Here is a 27,736-nt window from a genome sequence, read left to right on the forward strand (position 1 = left end):
GATGGGGTGGGAAAAAAGATAGCGTGGGAGGCATGGGCGGGCTGGCAACGTTTTAGCAGAATTGTCATGAAACTGCAGCTCCACCTGTCTTAGGAGAATCTCTGTTTTCAAAAATAATTAAATTTCTAACTGTAGTGGCTACGCAGAAATAAATGATAATACAACACAAGAGAAGCACAAAAATCAAAATTCAGATGGCAAACAAATCAAAAACATCTTTTATTAGTCCTGTGATCTGGCAGGATGACTGAGAATACAGTTTTGAGGAGGGCTCCGGTGGTGAAAGGAATGGTTTGAGCTGTTAACATCCCCAGCTCCCTCCTTCAGGTTATTTCTCCCACATATCCAGCCTCCCTACAGTGCAACCTACACAGCTCTTCATTTGATTCTTCCTATTAGAATGGAAGAATAATGCATATTTGCAAAAATTACTTAATAAAAATTTGTTTCAAACATAGAACATCCAAGATATCTGCTTTTGAGAGTGGTCAAGCATAAATGAGAAAGAGAAGTGGTAATAAAAGCCCTGGAGGCATGAGAAGGGGTACTAGCAGCGTAAGCCCTGTATGCACGTCCCATAAATACCCTCATGACTTTTAGTGGGTTGTGTTTGGTAACACTGGAGAGTTCTAGCATGGCTATCCACAGTGGACAGTTTGTTGTTTGTAATAACAGTTGCAAGACAAACAATTCCTTCTGGAGCCAGGGAATCCCAGGAAGCCACCACTATTAAATACTACCAAGTCTTTTAGCAGTCCTGGACAAATGTCGGGCAAATGTAATGAATCTATGCAGCTCAGGAAGGGGGACATGCCAATAAAACTGAATACTGCAAATCCATGGGAACCAGGGAAACAGATCATTCCCTGGACTTGAGGTTTGTCATTGTACTTTGTTACTCCTTAACAGCAACTAGGGACATTCAATTCTTATCAATCTGAACATTGCTGCCATTTGGGGACACCCATTAACTCATTTTTGAGGTCCCAAGACTGGAGACAGGTCTGTTTACTTAGCAATCCCAAAGCTCGTAGCCCACAGACCCTCCCAAATACTAACCACCAAAGTGACGGCCTCGGCCTTTGGGCACATGAACACGAGCTGGGCAGAACCTGCTGTGATGTCTGGAAAATTGCCAGTTTGCCTTCTTGGTGTATCTCCTGTCTCTTACAAATCTTATGTGAAAAAAAAAAAACACATGAATAAAATGTAACTGGCTGGTGACATTAAAAGAATGCAATGATCTAAAGCTGGAAATATTTTCTGAAGACCATTTACTAACTGAATACAGTGCGGACAGATGCCTTCAACTATCCTTTCACTAAAAACGTTCAGTACAGACTTTTCAAGTTTCTATTTCTCTTTTTGCTTTGAAGAAAAGGAAACAGGCTTTAACAAATAAGAACAGTTTCATAAACTCTCAAAGGAAAACATATTTCTTCTTAAAATATTCTTCTCAATAGTTTTGACAAGTACTTAGAGATCCAGTAAAAATCTCCCCAAATGTCAAATATTATGACTCACAGTGTCATTCTGAAGGCTCCACTATCAAAATTTAGGAGAATTCCAGGCTTAGTACCAAACACCACATCCAAAAAATTTATCATTTTTCATGCAAAACTTGGAATGTTTCAGAATCCTTCCTGTTATTTTTCCTATCTATCAGTCATTAGAGAGCTCACTTGGGAATGCCTTGCAACTAGAGCAGCCTCATCTCAGGAAGAAAATTCTTGATACATTATTTCAGGCTCCACCAATGTTCATTAGATGTTGCAGAAAACATGCCAGGGAAATAAAACATTCTCTGAAAAGCAAAACCCAAGGCACCCACTACACAAGGACTTTCTCGTATTTCATTTACTCAGAAAATATTTGAGTCAAAAATCTGCCATCAGACCTGAGAATGCAATTTTCACTGACCACATGAATGTCAGTATCAGAGGAAAACTCTTATTATCTCCCTTCTTTGGAGTCACACAGGATTGATTCTCTGTGCAGCAACTGAAGGTCTAGTCCAAGTTTCTCACTGGATAGCTATGTGAATTGAAAATGAACTGGAAAACAATCTTAGGCAAACTTCTAGCATCATTAACTCTATTAGTGGAAGGTAGTTGATCATGCTAAAACAACAGAAGACTTCAGTGTAATGCTTTCCCAAATGTAGCAAACCCACCCAACTTTCTCTGTTCCATGTCTTCTCAAATTAGAACTCTGATCTGGATACACAAGCGTTTCTAAAGCGCTCATATAAAAGATAAGAAAAGAAAACAACATATTTATTTTCTAATCAGCTAAGCAATATTTTTATCCCCAAACATGTTTTTTGTTTCATCAAGGCATACTCATATTCTTCCATCAGAGCCTAAGAATATAGGTCAACATGTAGTACACCACAATGAAGAGCAGGTTAAGACTATGTCAAACATACAAGAAGAAAACCACTGATGTTGCTTATCATAGTAGCTGAAGGTGTGAGCTCAATGATGTTCTGTGGTCAGCAGAACTGAGACATGATAATGAAGAGGGAATCTTCATAAAGATAGGCCCATCAGCTCTGTGGGCACTGCATTTCGAACTTCTGAAGGCTAGTGGTAACGTGCTGGTAATTAGTGCTTGTTTAGGAGAAGCAAGCATTAGACAGATGAAGCAAGCAATGTGATCTGCCACAAAAATGCAACTTTCAGATTCGAACCAAGTAGTACTGACAAGTGGAACACTAGCAGGTGCATCTCCCACTGCTGCTGTTTCAGGCATTAAAAGAAATAAAAAGGAAGGAAAAAAAATCCCCACACAGCAGAAAAGGTATTTTGCCCCTTTGAAACTATTTCCCTTGTCTTCTTCACTAGAATTGCTCGTTGCTTTTTAAAAAGCCACATCAAAACATTTATTATCTCATACAACATTTCTCTGTTTTTCAGCAAAATCCTGATTTTCATGGGGCTTTCCACATTCACTTTTCACAGGGCTCACTGCTTATGAAAAACTGCCAAGAAACATGCTTAGGCTTTTCTGTAGCCTTTCACACGTCTCAGAACGAAGCCAAGGCAACAACAGAGCAATAAAGAAGACTTTTACACACAGTTTAATAATCTTTTTTTTTTTTTTTTTTTTTTTTTTTTTTTCCCTCCCCCCATTCTGAGCTGTCAAGACAGCTATTTATTTCATGCCACACTAGACTTTTAAAACTAGGATCGAAGTTACACTCTTCTCCTTAATCAGTAAGAGGAATTTGGCTGGCAATAGTATTTTGTTTATTTATCTGTAAGTAAAACCACAGTTCTGAAAATACCATCAAAACCTCCAATTTGCAGCTGATGAGTTCTATGATTTTCTTTTGCCTTCTGTGTCATTTGGATGATCCTCTGTTCCCTTATTCCTGATATTCAAGAAAGAATAGATAAAGCAACACAGAACATATTCTCACCATCACACGAGAGGAGCATTTGTAGGGCCTGGAGGACTAAGAGCAAAAAAGCTGTTGAGAATTTCACAATAATATTTGAGAAAAGGAAAGAACTTGCAGTGAAGAAACAATGGAGAAAACCTGGCCTTTATCCACAAAGAGCAAACTTTTACAGCCTGCACAGGGAGACAATATATATTTGAGTCATTAAATAATATGTTGCAATTTTCTGAACATTGCCAGGTAAGTTGGGATGGAACTCTTCCTTTTACTGGTAATAAAATGCACTGCACTGTTATTCTCATAAGAGACTACTCATTTGGCATCTAATAACTTGTATCGCTAGAAATGTTTTTTGCATTTTCTTTTTTCCCTTCTCTCTTTTCAGTTATTAAAAAGAGGTCAGAGCCAACTGGAAAACTGAGGAAAAGACAGAACCTAAAAATGGCTGGGTGGACCAGACATCGGATGTCCATACAATATGCTAGTAGAGATATTGCCACAAAAATAATTTGGCTAGGAATGTTGTTGTTAACATTTGATGCAAAAAAAAAAAAAAAAAGAAAAGAAAAAAGAAGCTTATCTTAGATTTTTTTCTCCCTTCCAAACTGTTTAAACATGCAATGAAGAAAATACAAACACTGTCAAAATCCTTCAGTTGTAAATACACTTGGTCTGCTAGGTTAGACACCAACAATCCGCTAAACACAAAAGAAATTACCTGTAAAGCACTGTAACTGAGTTCTCTGTCTGGATTATTAACGAAGAAGTTTGCTCTGGCTTGATGAACACTGCCCACAATATTTAGCAGACAAAGAATTAAAAGACAATTTATGCTTCTTGTTCCGTGCTAATGCCATAAAAACATTAAAGCATCAGCTTTAATCTGAGTGTTCACATATCAGGTTTTGGCCTATTAAATAGTAGCCTGAAGTTGGACTCCACATTGAGATTTCAAGAAAATGGCTTGTTCCAAAGTAAGGAGCAATTACCTCTAATCTTAAGGTTCAACCAAGGGGTAGCTGATTAAGTAGCAAGATCTAGATAGGGAACTAATGAGCTTTTCCCCAGTTCTGAATCTTGAACAAAGAACATGCTGCAGTTCTATGCACTGCCAAAGAAAGAAAAATCACATTCAACATCACAAAGGCCACAGCAACGCAGCAAGCAAAACATTAACTAAAACAGAAAAATTTCCAGTGCTCTTATAAGGTGGTAACCTGCATATAGTGTTACCCCTCAGAACCACTACGTCCAGAATATATCCTAATTTTGCTAGACCCCTTGTATTTTGGAGCTGTACTACCTTGTAGGAATGCTTTCCAATGATGTGATTTGTCTGGAATCTGTTAAGGATCAATTCAGTTGTTTACACAATCTAGTTCACTTAGTGGCATCCTTTCTATCGTGATTTTTATCAAAAACAACAACAACAACAAAAACAAATCAGCAACCACTGCCACCACCACCAAACAAAACCAAAACAAAAACCAAACCCCAAACAGTTAACCAAGCCCTGCTCTAACTAATAAGCATAAGTCATAGAGACATTGAAGTCACACATTTTTGTTTTTAATCCGAACTCTAACAGGCCCAACAAAAAGATAATGAACTGCAGATGGTCTTTCAGAATGCAGCTTTAAATGCAGAGGTCTTTGAAGAATACTTTACATGCAGAAATATCTACTTATTTCCTATTGGCAAATCTAACATGGCCGTCTTTTCAGCATCAGATCAGAATTCACTGACTATCCCTAGGTGGACTCTGTTCCTCCCAGCTTTATTAACTACACGCTATGCATCACCTGCAGGTAAGCAGGTAAGTAATGGATGGGTGGTTAACTTCTAGTCCTCTGCTGTGTTTCCTCACAGATTGGATTTAATGAATCATGAATCCCATTTGTGGATGGTATTCACTTCATCCGTCCTTTAAGAAAGCAGCAGCTAAATGTGTGGGTAGTTGAATATATGGAAGCTGAGATTACACTTTCTTAGAGACTTACTGAGGTCCTGATTAACAAGGAAATTCTCTAGCATACCTGGTTCCCAAAACATTACACATTACATTTTACAGCAAGGAATCTTACCAGTAGAAATCCTGGAGCTGAGAGCTCCAACGTGGCAGGACACCCATACTGAGACCTACAACTAAGGCTGCAGCACTGCTTCTTTGGTCGCAGTACAGTGAAGTAAGGGGGGTTCAGACTCATAACAGAGACATGGCTCTCCTCTAATAAAACAAGGCTGGAAGTGCACATAGGCTTTTGTACAATGTAAAGAATCACAGAATAGCTGAGGTTGGAAGAGACCTCTGGAGGTCATGTGGTCCAAACCCCCTCCTCAAGGAGGGCCACCTACAGCAGGTTACCCAGGACTACATCCAGATGGCTTCTGAGTATCTCCAAGGAGGGAGAACTTCCAGCTTTCCAACTCTTCTCATTTATGATTATACACATAGTAGGTGTAGGTGCCTTTTTAGTTTCTGCACTGTAAGCAACACACCATGTTTGCCAAGCAACTAATGTTGAGAAACTTCTACATAAGACAGAACTCCTTCAGGAACAAAGAAAATACACCAAACTTTGACTGTAATTTTCTGTTTGTCTCAAAGAAATTTTAAAAGAGGCTGATCGTTAGATACTTGTTTAAGGCCTTCAGTGTTCATTAGGCAGTCTGTACCCTTGCAGCACCACATCAGGCTATCTAAAAACCTTCTGCTGTTTATGTCTAACACATAGTTAAAGACATGAAAGAGGGCAAAACCAACCTAGAGTGCAATGATTCACTTCAGCTGCCTCTGATGCCCACCTCAGGGATTCTTTCAAATCAAGCTAAGCTATGGGAAACAAGCTGGAGAGCTCCAGCAGTGAGTGTCAGCCACAAGTCACCCACAAAACTTCTTTCTTCTAGAGTCGTTTGGCTTGACTAAATGCTTGGCTTTGGCCGTGCAACATTACCACAATAAGATATGCCAGAAAAAAAGGACCATAATCACTAACAGTGAATAGCGTTCTGTCTAAAAGTAGCATAACTGCAAAAATCTCAGATACCATCTACCGCAGGACACCGCAAGGTCCCCTAAGGTAAAATACATCGTGGTCTTGTCTCCCAAACACATAAAACCAAAAATAGTTTGTAGCTTCATTTTTGAGATTTTTTTTTTTTTCCTGTGATACAAACGGCTTGCAGTTGATTTTACTTTTTTTCCCAGGGAAACAAACTATTTTAAAACATTTGCTTTTTTTTTTTTTTTTTTTTTTTTTTTTTTTTTTACCATCTCCAGGGGATGCCATTTATTTTCGAAAAAATCCTACATTCTGTATTAGAAGCTATTGTTAGGTTTCAGAACAAAGAGGTGTGTCTGTTTGCTGAGGCTTTTTAGGATTCTTAGCACAAATTGAAATATTTCCTGATTTTTATTCTTGTATGAGAACTACATATTTCTGCTTCTGACAGATAGGAGAAAGGAAAAGTAATGGCAATCACAAAACTAAGTAAAGTAGCAAGTTAAGCATAAAACAACTTGAAGTACATAGTACCTATTTGGTACAGATCAATCAGTCCTTTATGCAGGTGTGAATACCTCTTCAAGTGAGAGTGCAGAGGACAGTGAGACTGAGGAAAGGAGCTCTTTTTGGAGGTATAAAATGCTATATTTAGATCTAGAGCTATGAGGAAATCAGTGATGTCTCTCAAGAAGGTCTATGACAGCAACGAACAGAAAAATGGAATGGAAGGGACAAGGAGGTATGAATTTTGTCCTACATTTCTAAAACACAAAGCTAGGGAGATAGTGTTAAATATTAGTCAGAGATGAAGCATGTTACAGCAACAGATTCAGAAACAGATAAGGAAGCTAAGAGATCAGGAGAATGGTGAAGATTTAAGAGATCAGGACAATGATGAAAAAGGACAAAGATTAGAAGAAGGGAAGGGAAAGGAAAGGAAGGGAAGGGACAAATCCATAACTGCTTCTTTTGATGTTCTTATATATGTTTTTTGAAGAGGAGGAAACACTACAAAAATATAAGATGGAGCTGTAATCCATCAAGTGGTCAGATCAGGTTATAAAACAGCCCATGAACTGCTCAAGCATTAGAGCTGGCAGGACATAGGCTACATGATTATCCTGGAGCAAGTACATGTTTTTAATTTAGCTTCAGGAATAAAGTAACAAGCTGGGGAGAGGGAAAACAAGATATCAGCTGACAAGCAAAGGCCATCAGGACTCAGCTACACAGCACGAATATTGGTTCAGTTACATAAATACAAACAAACGTTGAAAACGTTGACTTAGAAGAACGGTGAGGGAACGTGGTGGTTCAGGTAAGGGCTTGACTAAGGAGAATTTAGTCTACTATTTCTGCCACTGATTTTTATTATTATTATTATTATTTTTTTATGGCAATCAGCTATCTGCCTACCTTCCCTTTGATGGAAAGGAAATAGGAAGAAGGTTATTGCATTTTTTTTTTTTTTTTTTAATGAAAGTGAAATGGGGCTGGAGTGTGGGAAATTCCTTCCTTCAGCTGTCACTTAACAAATTGGTCATTTTTTATCTACAACCTACTTTGAGTGGGGGAAAAAATGTCAAAGAATTTGAAAGGAAAACACTGTAAAAAGCTATTAATTGAAGAAAGACTTCTGGCCTTCATTATTTCAACCAATGAAAGCAAAATTTATGCTTCATCATTTGGGATATTTTTTCCTAAAAAGGCTATAACAAGTAAAACTAGACAGACAGAAGATAAAGCAGGAAAATATTAAGGTATGGAAAAAAATAAACCCTGGATACTGTGAAACTGTCATTAGTCAACATTTCCAAAACATGCATTTTTAATTTGTGTTTCACTTCAGAACATAAGATTTACTATCGTTATTTAACCATTAGTCTGCCAAAACAGGGGGAGATCCCAAATATTTCTTACAAAACAACACACATGTTCTTGGATCTTCTTTTTCTCGCTATTGACACTCTTCTTTATAATACAACATGCATTTATTTCATACTTGCAGTGTTTACTGTAGTATGGTTAGTCTTAGCAGTATTATGGTGTCCAAGACCACATGAGCGATGTAGGATTCAGACTACCTGCTATGCAATGCTACCAGAGCTTGCCTCCCTCTACAGCCAAGAAAAGAAGACATCTGCAATAGCTGAGCTGGGCATCTATAACGAACAGCCTGAATGCTACTGAAAACATCACAGATTATCAAAACAGAAACTTCTAGTCTGAACTTCAGTGTAATTTAGACTGTTCTTAATATAACTCATGTTTTTATTACAGCATGTGCTGAGAAATCCATTTTCTATCTAGAATCAACAACTCTTGGATAAAGTTGTATGGTCTGGATTTGTTCAGCCACAACAACCAGCCACTGAATCTCTTAAAGAAATTTCTGTCCTCCACAGAAGCTTTTGTAAAGTAAATCTTTCTCTGCCTACTTTGTTAAGCTAATTAAGATTTTTCTTGAGATCTTCAAGACATGATCTCAATCCCCCAATGATTTTCATGCTTCATCTCTAATCTTTCTCATCTCTCAATTTGCTCCTTGAATTCTGAACAACAAGGTTAGGTATAGTATTTGGTCACAACAAGAAGAGATATCATAGAATATCCCGAGTTGGAAGGGACCCATAAGGATCATCGAGTCCAGCTCCTGATATAACCTAGGTTTTCCTGTCCTACTAGATACACCCTACCTATGGGTATTGCTGTTCCTTTTGGCAAAGCATCACATTGAGAGTTCATTATAACCCAAACTACTTCACAGAAAAACTACTTTTGTCATGGAAAGTATCCTCCATCATTCAATCTTTGTTCATATAAATATAGATAAATTCCACACACTTAGCTCTGAAGCACATACAGTTTTCTATCTCAATGGTTAACAAAGTCAGCACCTGAGAGAGAGGCAGGAAGCTCAAAGCACAATTCTGAGCACAGGAATAGATATTCCTGACTCCTTCAGTCACCTGCTTTCTATCTGAAATATTAACATTCTCTATTCTTAGCATATTCAACCACAATATTAAAGTTGTCTGCATCTGTCTATATATTTTTAAAGATACTGCCATAGTAGCTTCAGATATTGCTTCACTACACAATGATTTATTTAAAGAGAATATACACAGAGATGTCCTGGCTGTCACAGGAGACTTCAGCAGTCAAACTTTGTGGTTATAGATCCCTCTCTCTTCAGGTCACACACTCAAGTCATTTTAAAGTGTTTCTTCATGACTTGCCTGCGTGCTTCAATGGCATTTCCCCAGCTGCTGTTCATTTGATCGATCAAGCAACTTCAGATTATGTCCAGTTTCTTGTGGTTGAATTCAGCTCTTAGAGAACCCTTAAAACCATGGCTCAGATTCGCTTGTCTCACCTGTAACTTCTGTTTGGCTGATGGTTTCAGTTCTTGCAGCCACTTTATGCTGTTCTCTGCCTTTCTGCTCAGAGAGGGCCAGGTGTATCTCCGAGGGATATTTCAGCCCAGCCAGCTGCACTGCAGTGAGTCCTTCCAGGTGACTGATCACGTTTGATGAAATACCCACCTCCAAAACGGAGGTGAAGCCGGTTAAGGCAATTCTTTTACTGTGCTTCACTAAATTCTTCCTATTTCTAACCAGCATGAACTATTGCAAACTCTTCAGATTTCTAATTTAAGCTAACCCCCATTTTAGCAGCCCTTCTTCACTTACTATCTATACTATGTTTTTCCAGGGGTATTTCCTGCTATTCTTCAAAAGCTCAGTCTGTTTCCATTGCAGTCAAAGTTACTGCCTGTACTCCAACAACAAATGCTTCCTGTGCGCTATATGCAATAGCGTGTGTATTACATGCAAGACTGGGATCTAGCGCATGGTGTTAAAACACACAAGTATTTGACAAACTCCTGTGAAGAACCATGGGCACAGCACAGACAATATGCAGGTAAAAAAAAAAAATCTGGAAGTTGACTAGAAATGTTTCAAAACTTGTTCTGAAGTATCTGTGAGCTCTCTGACCCCTAGCCAGGCTGCCATTTGAGAAGAAATCCCAATCTAGTTCTTTCCTGCCTTTCTTTGAAAACTAAAAAAAAAACTAATCTGCAATAAGCCTGTGAAAAGGAAACAGCATTTACATATATACTGGATTCAGTTGTTACTTGATAGATCTTTCCTTGGCTAGGCAAATATATTTCCTCTTGTAAATGTACAGGCTCTGCCGCCTTGTATAGAGTTTTGTTTGAAACCACCCAAGAACAGCTCACATAAATAGTGCACAAGTAAGCACAATGGGCTCAACATGCTATAAGCAAAACTCTTTACTCTGCTAAGCTGAAGTTTTTTCAATTTTTGGCAGAAAGATCATTTTAGAACTCCAATAAATGTACATTCAAGTCATAAGGCTTTTCTCAGCTAAAGATTTACATGGGCCTCCTTTGTATCAGCCACAAAAGTATTTTAAGAGTTTGGAAATTCTAGAAGCTTTCCCCCTGCCTTACTCAGCCACTCAAGCTTGATCCTCATTAAATCCCTTGACATGTAATATATTCCAGTGTACAAGAAGCCCTCATTACTTCTCCATGCTTAGAAGGTAATAAACCCATTTCAAAGGATGGAACTAGGAACTGTTGCAGGTGTTTCCTTACCACTCCATGCTGAGCCAGGAAGGTCATGCTAACACAGTTTGAATGAGTCAACAGTATTCTCCAGTAATGACTTGAGAAAAAACATTTTTAGATTGCAGTTAGGAAGGTTTCTGCCCTTGCAGAAGTTTTAGGAAGGAATTTATCTGAAACGCAACATGGGTGCTAGAGGCAGTCATTCTGCTGCAAACTCAGTTACCAACTTCTGTCACTGTGGGCGTCGCAAGTGGCTGCACATCTGCTAACTGGGCTAGCTTTCATGGGTGCTTTCTTAAAACTATGAGTCTACAGTTTCTCAGCCTTTGCTTTGCCACCTGTGAAATTGAGATAATGAATTTAAACAGCAAATTGTCAGGCTCAGTTTATTTAATATATGCAGACCTTTAAGATCTCAGGTGAAAGCCATGCCCCAAAAGCTACCATAATTTAAACTGGAACTATTTTAATTTTCCAAGATTCATATCAGATGCGTATCAGACTCATCTCAGTACTGAGAATAATTTCTGAAGTAAACTTAGTGAATGCGTGTGAAGAAGTACAAATTTTTCTGACACCTTAACCTTTAGTATTTTTTAAGTGTATTTTATAATAAAGTATCAAAATTTTGACTCAGAATAGTGGTCGTGTTTGTGACTACAAGTGTATTGCAATATTGGCAGAACTGACATCTCTCCAGTAACTCACCAGTCGGACATCCAGGTTGCTTGAAAATGGGACTACTATTTTTTGGTTAATTATGCCCTTATGGACAAAATAAACATGTATTTAGACACTTCCCCTCAGGCACTACAGAGACTCCTCACGGCTTCCTGTTCATCTTTAATTGCACACCTTACCCGTGTAATTAGGAGGGCACAGACAGACATAGTTGTTGATCCCATCCACACATGTAGAGTTATTCTCGCAGTCATTATCTTCGCAGTCGTCTGGGTTTATTTCACACCTCTCTCCCTCATACCCAAGGAGACAAGAACAGCTTTGGAGAAAGACAAAACATAATACAAGTTAGCATGGATTTGAAGAGGCAGGAGGTTTTGGGTATAAAACTGAAATTAAAATATATACAAGAGAGTTGCTGGAGCCAAAATCGTGTCTATTGTGAAGCACTTTAACCCTACGTGTTTGGTGAAGGATGCAATCTGATGGTTCATGAGGTCATGTAATTATTTACATGAGACATAAAAGCATCAGCTGTAGACACCCTTTGTTGTGTTGCCCTTTGCTTTCTTTGTTGATAACCCTAGAACTGAAGGAAACGGCCTCAGGCCAGGAGAGTGAACACTCATCAGAATATTCAAATCCTTGGCTCCTCTGCTAATGATTTTGCGAATACGTGCATACTTGCTTATTGAAGAATGCATAATCGTAGGGCAACTTGGCAGCTTTCAGATGACTCGCTCTCTTGAAAGAACAACAGCTTGAACTGAATTTACAGACATGAACATTTTCTTCTCATTACCACTTTGTCACTTGTCCAAACAAGAAATGTTTGGGAAGGGTTGCTTTTATGAGTACAATGAGGTTCCAGTACTTCCACAGCTCCTCCAACATCTATTTGTAGAAGAGCTGATGATGTCTAGATGATTTAACTAAAGCTAAACACAAACAAACAATGGCAAAGCTAGTAATGGTTCTGTGAGGATGTGGACATTATTGAAGAATAATTGCAGTAAATATTTTATCTCACAAAACTGTGATGTACAGTCCCTGGAGGGAGTGTAAGAGGCTAAATGGCTGATGAATTACTTTAATTCTTTTTTTCAATCTCAGTTTCTTCTCTAGATCTAAAAGTTGGGGTTGCTAAGAGAACCTTTATATTTTAAACTAACTGTAAATGGCAGATAGATGGTGGCCACAGTTTCCTAAAAGAGAGTCTAAAAACATGTGTTAAGTGCTTCAGTCATTTCAGTGGCTTCTAAGAAGCCAGCAATGATATTTGAAGTGTCAGTATTGCTGTTCGCGAGTCACAGAAAGCATGTATGCAGAAGAGAAGGGTTGTTTCAAGTCCCAGTCCAAACTACACATTTACTGAGCTGTTCATTTCCGTTCCCATGTGAGTTCTGGTGGCAGAAAAGGAACTGAATAAATGTAAAACACTGCTGATTGATGAGGATGAAAAACAGAAAGCACCAGAGCAGTCACACTAATTGCCAGCCGCTGCTTCCTGAAAGCAGGAGAATTTCCAATGCAGAGATGACTGCAATGTACTTTTTCAATTCAGATGGCCAGAGTGCTCATGGGGTGGTTATTCTGCTGTATGTGAGTGCCAGGGAGCTGAGCTGGGGAATGCCCTGGAGGAACAGGAAGCTTCAGAGTCTGTAAAGAAAACCTGCCGCAATGTTGTGCTGGTTGCTCTCAGCACGGCATTTGTTTCTCTTCCTGCTGAGTGCCACAGACTGAGTGGAGTGCAGGGGCTCCAAGGGTAGGGATGGTACAGAGCTCATTGCCTTTCGGAAAGATGGTAGGCTGGGCTTTGAGGATGAGCCTGGATTCTGGGCAACCTCAGAAAATAAGGGAATGACAAAAAGGAAGAAAAAAAAGGAGTAGGGAATGTGTCCTGAGTAACCACAACAGTAGGACCTCCTAGAAGGGTAGAGGACAGGCCAACCTTCCTTCAGTTCTGCCGTGATCATTCACAGGTCATGAGACTTAGAAACTCCTCACCATGAATACCCAAAACCAAATGTCTCAAATCAGTCCAACTTAGGACCCAACAAATCAAGAAATATTTTTTATTTTCCCGTTTCTATCACATTGTTGCCAACAAAATATCTCCTCTTGCTGACCCTACAATGCTGCTGAGGATCATAAGAAGCAGATAAGAAAGAAGAGCTGGCACAGCATCTTTTGTGGGAACAGGACTGTAGGGGAAGGGGTAAAGACATCTAATTAAATACAGTGGCACATTCATCATGTCACCCTTTTCGATTACAAAACCCCATTTTCAGGGGCTTGTAACTCAGCCATAAAAATATGCTCCAGGCTGCATCTTGGCATCCAAGGTCTCAGTTTGGGAGCACAATTTTTTTCTCTCCATTTAAAGAAAAGCAACAAGAGTGGCTTTGTGCTTGTTATTTTTATGTGACTATAACACCATTTTCCTTCCACAGAAGGACTGGGATAGCTTGCATGTATGCAATTAAAAATGACATTATTAAATACTATCACAGTAATGATTCAACTCAGTAGAGTTACCATTAGTAATAATACATATGGGATTGTTAGCATACAATTGCTCAGTATTAGGACACATTCCATACTGAAGGAAATGTCAGCATAATTAATGACATTTGGCTACTGGTCCCTATGTATTATAGAGAGCCTTTACATTATTGCTTATGTATAATTCTTTATTTTGATTTGCATTCAAATGTGCCAAATATCAGGACTGAAATTAAATGATAAAACATACAATGTGGGACCTGGATTGAACCATATGTTGAAAGAGTTGCAGTTTGGGACTGTTTGTATGTATTTTTCCAGAAAAATCTTAGAAGAAAAATGAAGTTTGCAGAGTGACTGGAAGGTCATCAAACTTTTAGGTTCCAGCTGACCGAGAGAGAAAATTATTTCCAGAGACAATGATGAAAACTGTGTACTGACTAAATAGTGAGGCAGAGAGAGACAGCTTTTCATTTGGACCTTGGAAATAATGAAGCCATGCAGGAAAGAGCCATTTCCTAAGACACTGTGATCTAAACTAATACAGGTCCAATTCCTTATTCTTGTTTAGGGATTTTGCATTAGTGTTGGACTTTCCTATAAATAAATAAATAAATAACGCTCAAAATCATCATTATTCTCGTGAAGGTAGGATGGAACACAGAATTTAATTACAACATTTTGGGGAAAAACTTTTGGAGCTGCAGTACGAACAATTTTGTAAGTTCACTATATTCATTTTTTTCCAAAGTGCAATGAAACAGTTAAAAATCTGTTTATTGAAATAGGCATATGTACAGTGCATTATGTTTCAAAAAAACAACTTTTAAATACTGATGATAAATTCTTTCAAGAATACGACTTTTTCTTGGTAGAAGAGCTTTCTACATCTGTATTCCAACAGAGTAGCCCATAAGCCTGGAAGTGCAACACTTCTCCTTAAAGTAAGCTGAATTGACACTGGGGAGTCCAGAGTTTTTCATTTATGAAGGAACTTAAGGTTTGTGGAAAACACTGAAGAAAATGCTCTGGACAATGAAGATCTTTGTATATGGGGAAAAGTTGAAGTAATGTGCAGACTTTGTTTCCCGACACCATAGGCTATCAAAGATAAGCTGGTTGCCTGTGGCTAACTCTGAAGCAGAGCTGACAGCTCTGCCTCTTTCATCAAAGTCTCACTTACAGGCATGCTAAATGAGCAAGACATGTCTGATTGACCATCTCGTTTTATCAGTTTCAATAAGCACCTTTTTTTGGCAACCTTTTGTCACAGCAGACACAGATTAGATTAGAACGAGCAATGTAACGGGAGGAAGAACTCCACGTTTCTAATCCTCTGAGTCACACAGTGACACTTAACTATTCTGTAATGCAGAAAATGTCCCTCCCTAGAAAAAAAAGAAAAAAAAAAAAGAAAAAAGAGAGAGTATGTGAAAATAATTCAGATTTAAAAAAACCTGCAAGAATAAAGAAAGACTGAAGAACTCCAGCTGAACCTGTGCCCTTCGGATGCCCCTCCAGGACCTACTGCTATAACAAATCTGAGCGATTCAGTCCCCTGCTGCTGTGAACCCTCGCAGGTACCAGACACAGCAGGCAAGTCAGGCTGGAATCTCAGTCATAACTATGAATTTCCTGTCTTTGCCTGGTGAACATCACCACCTTAGCATTATTTAAAAGGTAATTTTCTCGTCTAAGGCTACAGAAACTTGAGAGTTAAACTGCTTGGCATTTCATACGCAGAGAGCTTTGGCTTAAGTTTCTTTTTTTTTAAGAAGAGTAAAGATTTGACAAGTTTGGCAGCAGAGTTTGTATATGAATATATTTCCCTTGGGAAAAGAATATACAGAAGATATAATTTCTTTTACAGGCCACACAACAGAAAAATCTAAGGAGGCCTCTCATGAAAATGTTTTTGACATCTACTTCCTCACAGCCTATAATCTAATGCAACGTTTTCCCATCTTGAGGAGCACAACTTACATGCATGCAAGAGATTTCCCACAGTAAAAAAAAATATCTCAAAATATTTTTTTAAAAAATTTTCCCCTTCATGGACTGTTCCATCCCCACTCCACACTTCTCTAAAACATGCTACAGCCCCACACTCCTGTTCTGCAGAGCAGGGAGGGACAAAGATGCCTTAGTGGACTGGCTGTACTGAGGAACTAGAGCAGCACATAAGCTGAACATTCCATTTTATGAATAAAGATTTTGGCGAGATATGGTTCTTTTATTAGATCAACCCAAGCTATATAAATAACTATAAAAGCAGAAATCTTTCCTAAAAAGGCCCAAACGTGGTTAAGCAACATGACCACTCCTGCTGCTTTGTTAAGGATCTCAAAAACTACGTCCATTTGGAACCAAAGTAAAGCCCCTGAAAATATGAACTTCATGAGAAAAAAATCAACAGTAGCTTTTATTTCAGCTCATTCATAGCTTTTTTTTTTTTTTTTTTTTTTTTTTTTTTGCTTTCTACCAATGGAAGAAAACAAAAATGCTGAATAAAAACCTGAACCAAAATAAAAACTGAAGCCTTTTATTCCAGTATTACAGATATTATGAAATGTTTTACTAGCACATTTTTAGTGTCAGCCAGGTTTTGCAAAATGAGTACTGAGTGACAGATAACACAATACAGTTTTGCTTTGGTACAAGCTGGCCAAAGCCATCTAACCAGTATTACATGAGGGTGACCTAAAGGGAAACTGAACTATAGAGCAACAGACCATTATTTCTCTTGAACAAAACCTGAACTTTTACTCCCAAAATTGCTAGGCTTGTTAAGACCTGAATCAAGAAGAGGACTGTCAGATCACCAGTGCTGAGTAGTGGTCTCACCAAAATCTCGAGTTCTGTTCTGTCAAGCACCGTGACCATTTGCACATGCTGCGGTCTGCAGAACCTCCGCATCCCACCCCCATGCGCTAACGTGACCCACGCACACGTCTGTACCCGGAGGACATCCTCTGCTGCTCTGCTCTGGGTCTCATTGCAGCTGCTCAAACAGAGCTCCAGATGGCCTCATGGAAACATGCGGCCAGGTCTTGTGTTCCAGTGGTATGGTGGAAAGCCTCGGGCTGTTATTTGTAACAGAGCCCAACAGCGTCCCTTTCACCACCATCAATGCACACTTTTCCATTGTAATCTCATCAGTTCGCTTCTGCTTCCAGCATGTGCTGTTTCTAGAGTGGGGGGGAGGAGGGATTTTCTTGAGGGTTGGCAAGCTCAGAGACAGAGAAGCTTTGGGGTACTTCTCTCTTTTTCTTCTTCACCATTCATCCCACCCCCACAGGGCAAGAGGGAAGCTATTTTGTGCCTCATTCCCAGATGAGGGCTCTGGGGAGTCAAGAAGAAGCCACAGTGCTCTGCTGGAAATATAAAGGTGTTGCACCTTTAGCTGGGGAGGAGGATGGGGTTAGCAGTCTCTGACTGCACCTGAAGTCCTGTCAGTCACCCAAACTTTCACGTGACCCTTTCTATTTTGAAGAAATTGTATTTTCTGACATAAGACGATATGGGTTTGCTGGCCTGGTTAACAGTCAACCTCAGCTGGAGTAGTCCTAATCACAACTGAAACCAAACTGGAACTGAACTACCAAAATGTACTGGTTTGACTCCCTGCTTACCCCATTTATAAACCGTGCACTTGTGTGTCTCCCTCCAGCTGTCCCTCCCTCCGTCCTTCTCGGAGAGAAGCTATATATAGGAGAATACACAGCAGCAGCCTGAGTAATGCACACTTGCTCTTAGAAGCGAGGCTTTCATATGTGCAACTGAAACAACATCATGGTGTGCTCTTGCACATATTTTGTGCAAGAAATAGCATGAATTCTGAGGACCTCATCAGTGAAAATTTGAGAAACCATTTTCTAAAAAAAAATTCTAGCAACTTTAATGACAACTAGTGGCCAAAGCCTCAAACTCGTATTTTCTTAGTTGTAAAATAGGACTTGTAGGAGCACTAATCTCCCAACAGCTACACAAAAAGAAATCTGAATTCCTCTTGGAGTCTCCCCATCTATGTTACATCTTTCTTATGTGGGAAAACTGAAACCCATAATATCCAGCTGTAAAGGTTATTCTCTTTGCAAGCATTATGCCTAAAAAGATGTGGCAATCTCTCCACATTTTTTAATTGTTTCTTTAAAGCCTTTTTGTCTATAAGATTCAGTATGAAAACATTTTGCATCTGGTTGTCAAGCAACAGATGCTTATTTTACAAATACAAAAAAGGGTATGCGTGTGTTTGAAATGCCCCAAGGAAAATTAGCATACAGATAACACAATGCAGATCAGGGAGACCACTCAAAATAGCTCTTAGATTATGTCCCATTATGAGAGAATAAGGAGGCCTGTTTCAAGGGAAACAATATGTCACCAATGAAACCAGATTAATTTTTTTTTTTTTTTTTCTGGCAGATAGAATTGTCATGTGCAGCAGCTTTTACAAAGTAGTCATTATAATTCGTTAATGTAAAGTAGAAACATTTATTTTATCATCTCATTTTAAATGAACTTTGCGTCATTACCTGAATCCATCTTTATTTGCCTCGGTGAGGTGGCAGGTCCCTCCATTCTGACATGGATTTTGAATGCAAGAATTAATGGGCACACTGCAGTCCCGACCCTATTTGGGAAAATTCAAAGGAAAGAAAGGTTAGTAAGATTCATGCCATCTGAATCAATACCTATAGCTCCCTTACCCTATTTGCGAGGCTACATACAGTAGGGCTATGGTCTTCAGAAGCATCACATCACCTAATGTTTTTTATTGATGGCAGATACATTCATCACCTAAATGAGAATTTGGACAGGGCGATTATTCTAATCAATGGGACAGGTGGGTATCTTGGTGTCATTTGAGTTTCCAGATACTGGTTAACTCTCATTTTATTGTGTTAAGGAAACAGCTGGTTTTATCGGTACTCTAGCACACTTTAACCCCCAGTGATAGTTCCACTGAAAAGAATGAATCATGACCAAAGGTAGGCAGAAAGCCATGCACAGTCAGCTTAAGACCACAGAGTCAGCACTCATTCAACGGCATTTACCAGGTACTCAGTTAAAAAAAATGTAACAGTGCACCATACTCATTACTACATTGTGAAAACTTAAGGGAGAAAATCCATTTTATCCTGGGAGCTGAGTTTGAGTTTCTCTGCGGAACACACCGAGTCCTGTTTGATATCATCTTTCAATCAGTTCCTTCTTAAAGATTGCCCTAAAATATACATCAGTTCCAACTGAACTTCACTAGCTTGGACAACTTTCACTGTTACCAACTGACTTTTTATCGACTCTTCAAGGCATAGACATCTTTCTCTGATCATTATATTCTGCTGATTAGAAAAAGCTATTTGTAAAATTGGCAAAAACACCAAAGAGGTTGTTCTTTCCCTTCAGTTACTGTCACAGTAAGGTGGAATAAAGACAACTGAAAGTCTGACAGTAGTCAAGGGATCTGTGCAATCAAAACAAGTTCAAGAGATTTCTCTGCTCTTCCTATTGAAGATCCTGTTAGCAGTGGCCTTCTGCCAGCTCATCTACTGGAAAGCTGATACATGTCTGCTATCAAGATGAGAAAAATATCTCAGGAGAAACATTAATTCAGTCAAAGTTGCTGGGATTTTTGGCTTTGGTTTAAAAAACATTATTACTGTACTTGAGAAGAATAACAACAGTGCATCTATTTCGAAACCTCTAAACAAAGAGGGCAGATTCCAGCCCATGACACCAATTCATAACAGCTGTAACCTTTGTGTATTAGTTTCCAACATCATCCTACCTCTGCCAACTCTCCTTGCTGACAACACTCATCAAAAGTCATTCCTTTCTCCACTGGCTTTGCAACACTTTAGATAGCTGGTGTGATGTACCAGAGCGGGGAACACTCAACAGACATTTATGTAGCTTCATTTTTTTAAGATTGCTGCGTATGTGCTTCAGCTATATACTGCACCTGAGAGCATCACCTGTTGTTTTTCCATCTAGCTTTGAGGCTTTGCTACTTTCACTTAAGAAGTGTTAGGTTAGAATTAAGAATGGGCTTTGAGAAGCCTAACACTGTACTTGGCAGATACCTGACAATGATTAGCTTGTCTCAGGATGGTTATACAGTGGAGTATAGAAAAGGACTACCAAAATGTCCAAGGAGATGGAGCAACTACTTTAGAAGAATATATTACAAAGACTAAGACTTTGTAGTCTGGAGAAAAGAGAGCTAATGGGAGTGATATAATTGGTGTTTACAGAATCATGGAGGTGCTAAATGCAGCATTTGTTTTCCCTCATCAGAAGAGGAACAGTTACTGATATTAGAAGATGATCTTAATACAAATAAAAGAAAATACTTTTGCCAAAGTATAAGCTTCTGGGACTTTTTTTTTTTTTTTTTTTTTTTTTTCCCCAGAGGAGGCTGTGAAGTCAGATAGTTCAGGAGCCATTAGGCAAATTCATGGACAACGGAGTCAAGACAGATACGAAAGGCAATAGGCAGACATCAGCATTCCTAGTAGGATGATGGTTGGGTACTGGGAGAACCAGAAAGGAGTGCTGACCAGGCTTGTGTCCTTTCCTTTAGAAGTAAACACTTGCTGCTGCCTGCAGTACAGACAGAGTGCTGTGGTAAATGCACTACAGACCTCGCATGGCTTTCTCATGCTTTTATGTCAAAATTACTTGAAAGGCTTACTTGGCTCTCAACAAGGAAAATGTTCCTTAGCTTGTTTCAAAAGTCCCTGAACCAAGAGTACTTGGTTTTGTGCATTATCAATGAATAGATCTCTCATGAAAATCACACTAGGATAGATTTGATCAATTTGTCAATGGCTGCATATCTGTTCGGGAAATCTTGCCAACTTCTTTGTAGAACAAATAGGTGGGTCACATCATTCAAATGGTTCATCACTGACCACTTCTCACTTACATCCTACATTGACCAGAAGAAATTCTTGCTGAGCTCTTCATAGGTGTCCCCATTTCCGATGACATGCCCAGCCCAGAGGTGGCATGCCAGTAGGAAAGGGACTGTACTGGTTCTGTGACTGCTCAAGCTCCGTGCATGCTTTTAGTATTGTATAAATAACAGTAGGAATCTTAATTTGTCTCTGGAGTGCTCATCTTGAAATTGGTGCAGTCTCAATACGCCTTATCAAATGCAACAACAACAAAAACCCCAGCACCCCTCAGCAGCCTATTAGTGGGATCTTCCTACAGAGTTCATTTGACCAGGTCTGCCCACTCTTGGTGCTAGGCTCTCACCTTCACATCATACATTTCAGTTGCCCAGATACTACCAAAGTCTTCAGTATTTTGTTGGACAGGACATACTGCCATTGTACTGTGAGAAAAACTGAGACACATGGTAATTATACATTCATCCAGTACCGCAGAGGAGCTTTGTTACAGAAATAGGAGATGAAACGCTATTTCCTGAGGGTGTGGCAGCCATCACTGCCTCCCAGCACTCCCCAGAGAGAGGCAGAAGCTTTGTATTTTTAGATTTGTGCAAATACAAGGCAACACGGACATCCTTTTTCCCTGGTTAAATAAGAAGGGAAACATTTCCAAACAACAACAGAAATACCTGGCTCACTGTGAGTTCATTCCCCCAGCACAGCAGTGCAGGCAGCGTGCAAGGTCCTCACCCAAGACCTGGCAGAGAGAGTTTGTGCTTCATCCCTCCTGCATTTGCCAAACAGCCCGTGCTTCTCCACTTGAAATCCTGAGCCCCCTAATGTCTCTGGGAAGAATTGGGAAACTGCCGAGGGAAGCTCATGCAGGTTTTATTTTGGCACCATGCGGTCTGCAGCACTTTGCAGACACAAGTTACACAGCATTAACTCTAATCTGCTGCTACCCTTCCGCAACGCTGCCTGGGCTCTGTCCATCTGTGTTGTGAATCCTGTGTGCCTACCATGTTATCCTCGCGGAGCTGGAAGATGCCACCTCTTATATTTCTCAGATCACAAGTACTTTTCCCGTGTCCCTGAAGAACAACCATTTTATAGATACTTCACTAACATCAGTTACTTCTGTTTCATACAAGCTCCTCATCCCTGTATCATTAGCATATAAAATTCTTTGAAGCCAAGCAGAGCAAGATACAAAGCAGAAACCACAGCATTTTTTTTTCGTGAAGGTTTTTATCACAGTTGAACACTAAACAGTCCCATCACTTCTATGCTAATTATTCAGATTATCTTGAATGTTCTTGTAAAAATTTAATAAAGATAAATGTTCAAATGAAAGCAAGGCTCTCATTGGCACATGCAATTGCTCATGACTTAGACTTAGCTTTCATTTCTTTGCTGAACGTGGCTGAATTATTGTCTTCTTGGGCCTCAGGCACCATGGAAACCAAAGAGTACGTGCTGCTGAATCAGACAATTACAACACTAAGTTGCTATGTGGCTTTAGGAAAACCAGAGTCTCTCTGACTCAGTTTACTCATTTTAATAAATGGGCAAACGCCACCTATTCCCTCTCTAAGGATTATCTTCTCTCAGTTGACATTATCAGTAACACATGGAGAGTCCACACAACACATACAATTTCTCTAGCACAGAAGACTGAAAACCAAAGAATTCTGAGAGCAGAGAAGCTCCAGAAAATATTGCTACTAATAAATCTATAGCAAAGCAAGGCCATTTTATTCCCGTATAAGAATGCCACTACCCAGAAAAGCCTAAAGACATTCTAGAAACATCTTTCAAATGAATAATGCAATTCTCTAGTCTCAATTTACAGAAGGACTATTCTTACTGGAAAAATGGAATTGCTGTCAAACATCAGTAAAATTATTTTATCTGTGCATTGGGGAAAAAAAAAATCTTTGAATTGCATTCCCCAGAAAGAACTATTCTTACAAAGGAGAATATTGTATATTTGCTTCAAGACTAAAGAGCCTTTTAATGAAGTCTGAATCAGGAGAAGAGGTGCAGACTTTGTTTCAAGGACAGGCAAGAAAACACGACTGTCTCAGCAATTCACAGGAAGAGGATGAAGGTCCCTCTGTGTGCAATATTTTATTTTATTAAGCTGTAATAAATTTTGCTTTAGTCTGATAAGAAAGCATCAGATCCAAAATACGTTTATATAATTTCTCTCATTTTCTGGAGAAGAGGAAAAGATTAGGTGTTGAAACGCAGAATTTCTGCAACTAATCAGGACACATATAAGTTCAGATTCCAGCTGACTCTTTAAATCTGAAGTACCTCAACTGGTCCAGATTTTAGCTGAGCTAATCCAACTCCAGATTTTCAGTGAATGAGAGCAGAGACTGTCCGCCATGCTTGGGAAGTGTCAGTTCTTCCTTTATACTCTACAGCAATTAACCACACCAGGCACTGGTGCATATACAAGCTGCTGCTCACTACTGCTGTGCCAAATGCTGGCCTTTACAAGTAGCCAGCACTGGAAAACATGACATCTTGATTAGCAAAACACACAAGAACAAGCTACAAAAACTAATACGGACCTCAGCAGGAAGAACAAAGGATAATGTGATTAAAAAGTGCTCATTTGCTTTGATACTATTTTAGCCACCACAATGTTTTTTTAAAATTAATTTTCACAAATAACAACATTGTCTGTGGAGCCTGAAATCTTCATTCAGGATCACATGGCACAGCGCTGACCTGCGTTCACTTTATTGTGATCCTTCCCTGGTTTCCAGCGGCTGCAGGCACAGCTAAGAGATGGCAGTACGGAGCATACCACAGCCACAAGGCAGCAACCCGGAACAGAAAGATCTCACCGCTGGCTGCGGCACGAACACGAGGCAGCCACTGATGGAGACACCTGCAAACAGCAGAAATCTCTCTGACTTCAGTGGTCTGCAAACAGGGAGACCTTCCAGCTGATTACAGCCTTGTTCAATGACTTCAGTGTTTTAAATCATGCTGGACAATGAACTATAGAAGAAAAAACCACTAACGTTTATTTAAGTTGTTAACTATATGTAATGTGTTCATAATAAATTTTATTTAGATGATATGCACAGAGAACAGATGGTAGTGTTCGTGTGTTTAGTAAAAATACTAGACCAAGACAAATAAAGCTGATAGAGATTTTAAATTAGGAAATAGGAAATTTTCATAAACAACTTAATTAGCATGCTCTAAATACAGCTAAATATTTGAGGAAAATCAGAAAAAAGTTACCGGCTACAAAGATACCGTATTGCAAACCTAGTCCTTTACATTCCTAATCGTGGAAGTAATGCATCCACACCCAACATTAATATACTAGTCTTATTAGTGTCCTGGACAGAAGATAATAAACAATCATTAATTGAAGGGAAAAGACCAAGTAAATGTACTTCATGAGATGCATGAAAGAAAATTCACAGAGAGATAAACAGATGTACAGTGTGTTCTATGACTGCACTCAGGAATGCTATTCAAGCTTAAAGTATCTGCCAGATTTACATTTTTAAACTCCTAATATTGTGAAATTAAGGAACACTTACAAACATAGACATAGCTTCGTTGTGCTTCCACAGAGCTTTAGAAGTGTTTTATTAAACAATTTATTGACTTAGACCGATTGCTTGAGTGTTAAAACGACATCTGCATGTGCCGGTAGGATTTGTTCATACATTCAGACCTACAAAGGTTTAATAAGCAGAGTAAGGAGCTAAATGTGGTGTGTAAACAAGTCATGATTCCTGGTGCTTCATACAAAAGGATGAGAAAAGATGGGATGAGAGGAGAGGGGGAAAAACATCCAGAAACAACAGAATACACAGGAACATTAGAATTCAGTTTAAAATCTTGAATGGCTTTTTGCTTCTTTTGTGCTTAGGAAAGTGAGAACTACGATCCAAGGTTTTCCTCAAGTTATGGCATTCAGCTATATAATAAGGTATAAAGTGATGCTACAGTCTTTTACCTAGTGGTATTGTTAACAGCACCTTCCTTCTCCATTTGAGACCTTTATCCCCCTGTCATAAGTGGTCAGAACTGGACAGTAAACTGAAATATTCCCAGGGTAGGAAGGGAAAGAGATTTTTTACACAAAGTTCAATCTTGTAAATCTCAATTCCACTAGAAAATTAAGCTAGGAAATAAGACTAAGTACTCAGCAGTTTCCCTGTAATAAATATATTGACAAGCTATAAATGCAAAGGAGAAACAGAATGAATTGCGTAATTAACCAAGGGAATGTGATGCCACGAATTCAGCTACACAGCAAATACACCCCGCTACGAGCTTCATAGGAAAAATTCTTTCATTAAGTTCTGTTCATGGTTATGTATTTCAGAGCCTTTCATTGTAAAGAAACTCAGTATTTGGTACGTCAAGATTTTTAAAAGGAAAAGTTTTAAGTGTACCGCAAATCGTAAAGCAAGTCATGAATGCTAACGTGCCATCTTATGCTAATTGCAGCATGAAGGACTTGGACACCTTAGCGATCATTGCAAACAAAGCTACTCAGCTCTGTGAAGGGAATATTTAGATATCAAATAATTAGATATTCTGCAAACTGAGTGAAGGATTAAGCTAACTTTAAAAAATAACAATCTAAAATCTCTTACAGGAAGGACTAAGAAATATATTACTGGGAATGAGCCTACCGTCATTTTACCAATGAAACCATTTAAAACTGATTTCCTAATTGATTGCACTGATACAAAGCTTTAAGGAGACAGCTTACAACTGGTATCTATACACAGTAGTCTAAAGCTCTTCGGTAGATACAGGTGGTACTGTTTCCTTATTTCTAGCCATGGATGCAATGGCTAAGCCTCAGTCTGGAAAAGATGCAGATGACGCTCATTGGCAAGGTCAAACAACTACAAGAGCTGGCAGGGTGTAAGATCCATCTGCTTAGGCATATATACAAATTATTTGGCAAGGCAAGGATAATATCACAGTAATTTTGGATCAGACCACTTTTAGATTGCCAGGTGGAAGCAGAAAGATTTTGATCATCTGTTGTTTGCAAAGAGGTCATGACTCCCTCTTCTGAACACACACCTTGCTACAGACATCCACTCGGATGCCTCTAGGTGAGGATACTCACAGTGGTTAGGTTATGAATTAACTATTTCTCTTTATTCATCTCTCCCAACAGGGTAATGAAAGTGCACCTTCTGATGACTGCTGCTTACAAGCCAATTGATTTAACTTGAAAAAATAATTAAATTAATCCATTTCTGGTTTTGAAAAGAAGATTTAAAATAAATATGAATTTACTTAGACAATTTGTTGTTGTTGTTGTTGTTCAGTAGTGCTTTTATACAGATGTACTTACACTTTGACACAGAAACAGAACAAGAAAATCCACCCACTGCTCACAAACATCGTGAGAAATACTATTTGCTAGATGGCATTGATACTGGATTATGAAAAGAAGATAAACTGTTATTGGTTTTGTTGCTGCACCTCTCCCCCCTACCATTTGGCTGATTTAACTGTCTCTGAAAACTTTCACAGCATTAGTGTCTGAAGTAAAAACACAGATAACAGTTATTTATATCCCATCATCTTCAGCACTGCATAGCTAGTTGTCTTCTGTGTCAGTCTAGCTACAGCTGGCGCCTGATTAAACAATAATTGGGCATGGCAGCAGCACTTCTTAGTGACTTCCTTGTCCTTGTTAATAAATCACAATTGTCAATTTATAGCAAATTAGGAGAACTCTGCTCTCTTAAGCCTCATTTTATTTAAATCACAAAGATTTATGATCCTCCAGAGCATAATATACCTTCCATTACCCCCATAGCTAGTAATCAAGAATATGCTTGTCAAAGTCAAAGTGCAAGGATTCATCATATTATTTTTTAAAAACCCTGGTTCTTCTCTGATGACTACAAATTTTAATTCTCTATGGATATCAGAGGTTTATTTTGTAATTATATTCATTATGTTGTAAATTCTGATTGTCCTAAACCTCTCCTTATATGAGAACTTTGGGTTTCAATGGTCTTTTGGGCTTTTTATTGATGACAAAAGATATGTCAGTAATCTATCACAGAGTTGATTCACATTGTATGTAAGTGAACTTAGTCCAGAGGTGTAAAACTGGATGAGGCACATGCTCTGAAGTTTCCAAGGACACTAGATCAACTGGCTGATGCAGATCACTGTGTGAATGTGTAGGGAGATGGAGCAGAAAATGAGTGACATTGAAAATAGTTGATTTTGCCCAGGGTTGTGCCCCGTACATAAAATCCAATTAAAAATATTTGATATAACAAAGGATATTGAATGTTTTATATTTAGTCTCTCATTCAGCCAATGCTCATGAACAAGAACAATGTTTTCAGTACCCTCCAAACACTAAGGGGCCTATTTCTTTTAAAATACGCGCTGCAATAACAACAAAATCTTCCCCCTCAGGCTATCAAAAGCTAGTGACTCTTTATTAACATGAACATTGCAGAGAGAGTTATAAAGACTGGACGCTGGTACAGAAAACACAATTCCTAATAATAAGAAATAGGAAATAAAAGCAAATATAGTAATTGTATTTTAAACTTATTACTTCAGGCAATGGATCTATTCTTAACACTTAAGTAATTGAACAGAG

At 38.8% G+C, this 27,736-nt stretch overlaps 1 protein-coding gene across 3 annotated transcripts in view; it reads right to left on the minus strand.

Moving 5' to 3' along the window:
• The window catches only part of SLIT3 (slit guidance ligand 3), a 511,770-nt gene that overhangs the window by 41,402 nt on the left and 442,632 nt on the right, over positions 1-27,736 (minus strand). For all 3 annotated transcript variants that reach the window (XM_035338343.1, XM_035338345.1, XM_035338344.1), the window contains exons 28-29: positions 18,730-18,827; positions 11,869-12,008 (exon numbers count right to left, since the gene is read on the minus strand). In XM_035338343.1, coding sequence (XP_035194234.1) covers positions 11,869-12,008; positions 18,730-18,827 — 238 coding nt within the window. The remainder of the gene's footprint in view (positions 1-11,868; positions 12,009-18,729; positions 18,828-27,736) is intronic.

The sequence above is a fragment of the Oxyura jamaicensis genome, chromosome 13, assembly GCF_011077185.1.
Source record: "Oxyura jamaicensis isolate SHBP4307 breed ruddy duck chromosome 13, BPBGC_Ojam_1.0, whole genome shotgun sequence".
NCBI lineage: Eukaryota > Metazoa > Chordata > Aves > Anseriformes > Anatidae > Oxyura > Oxyura jamaicensis.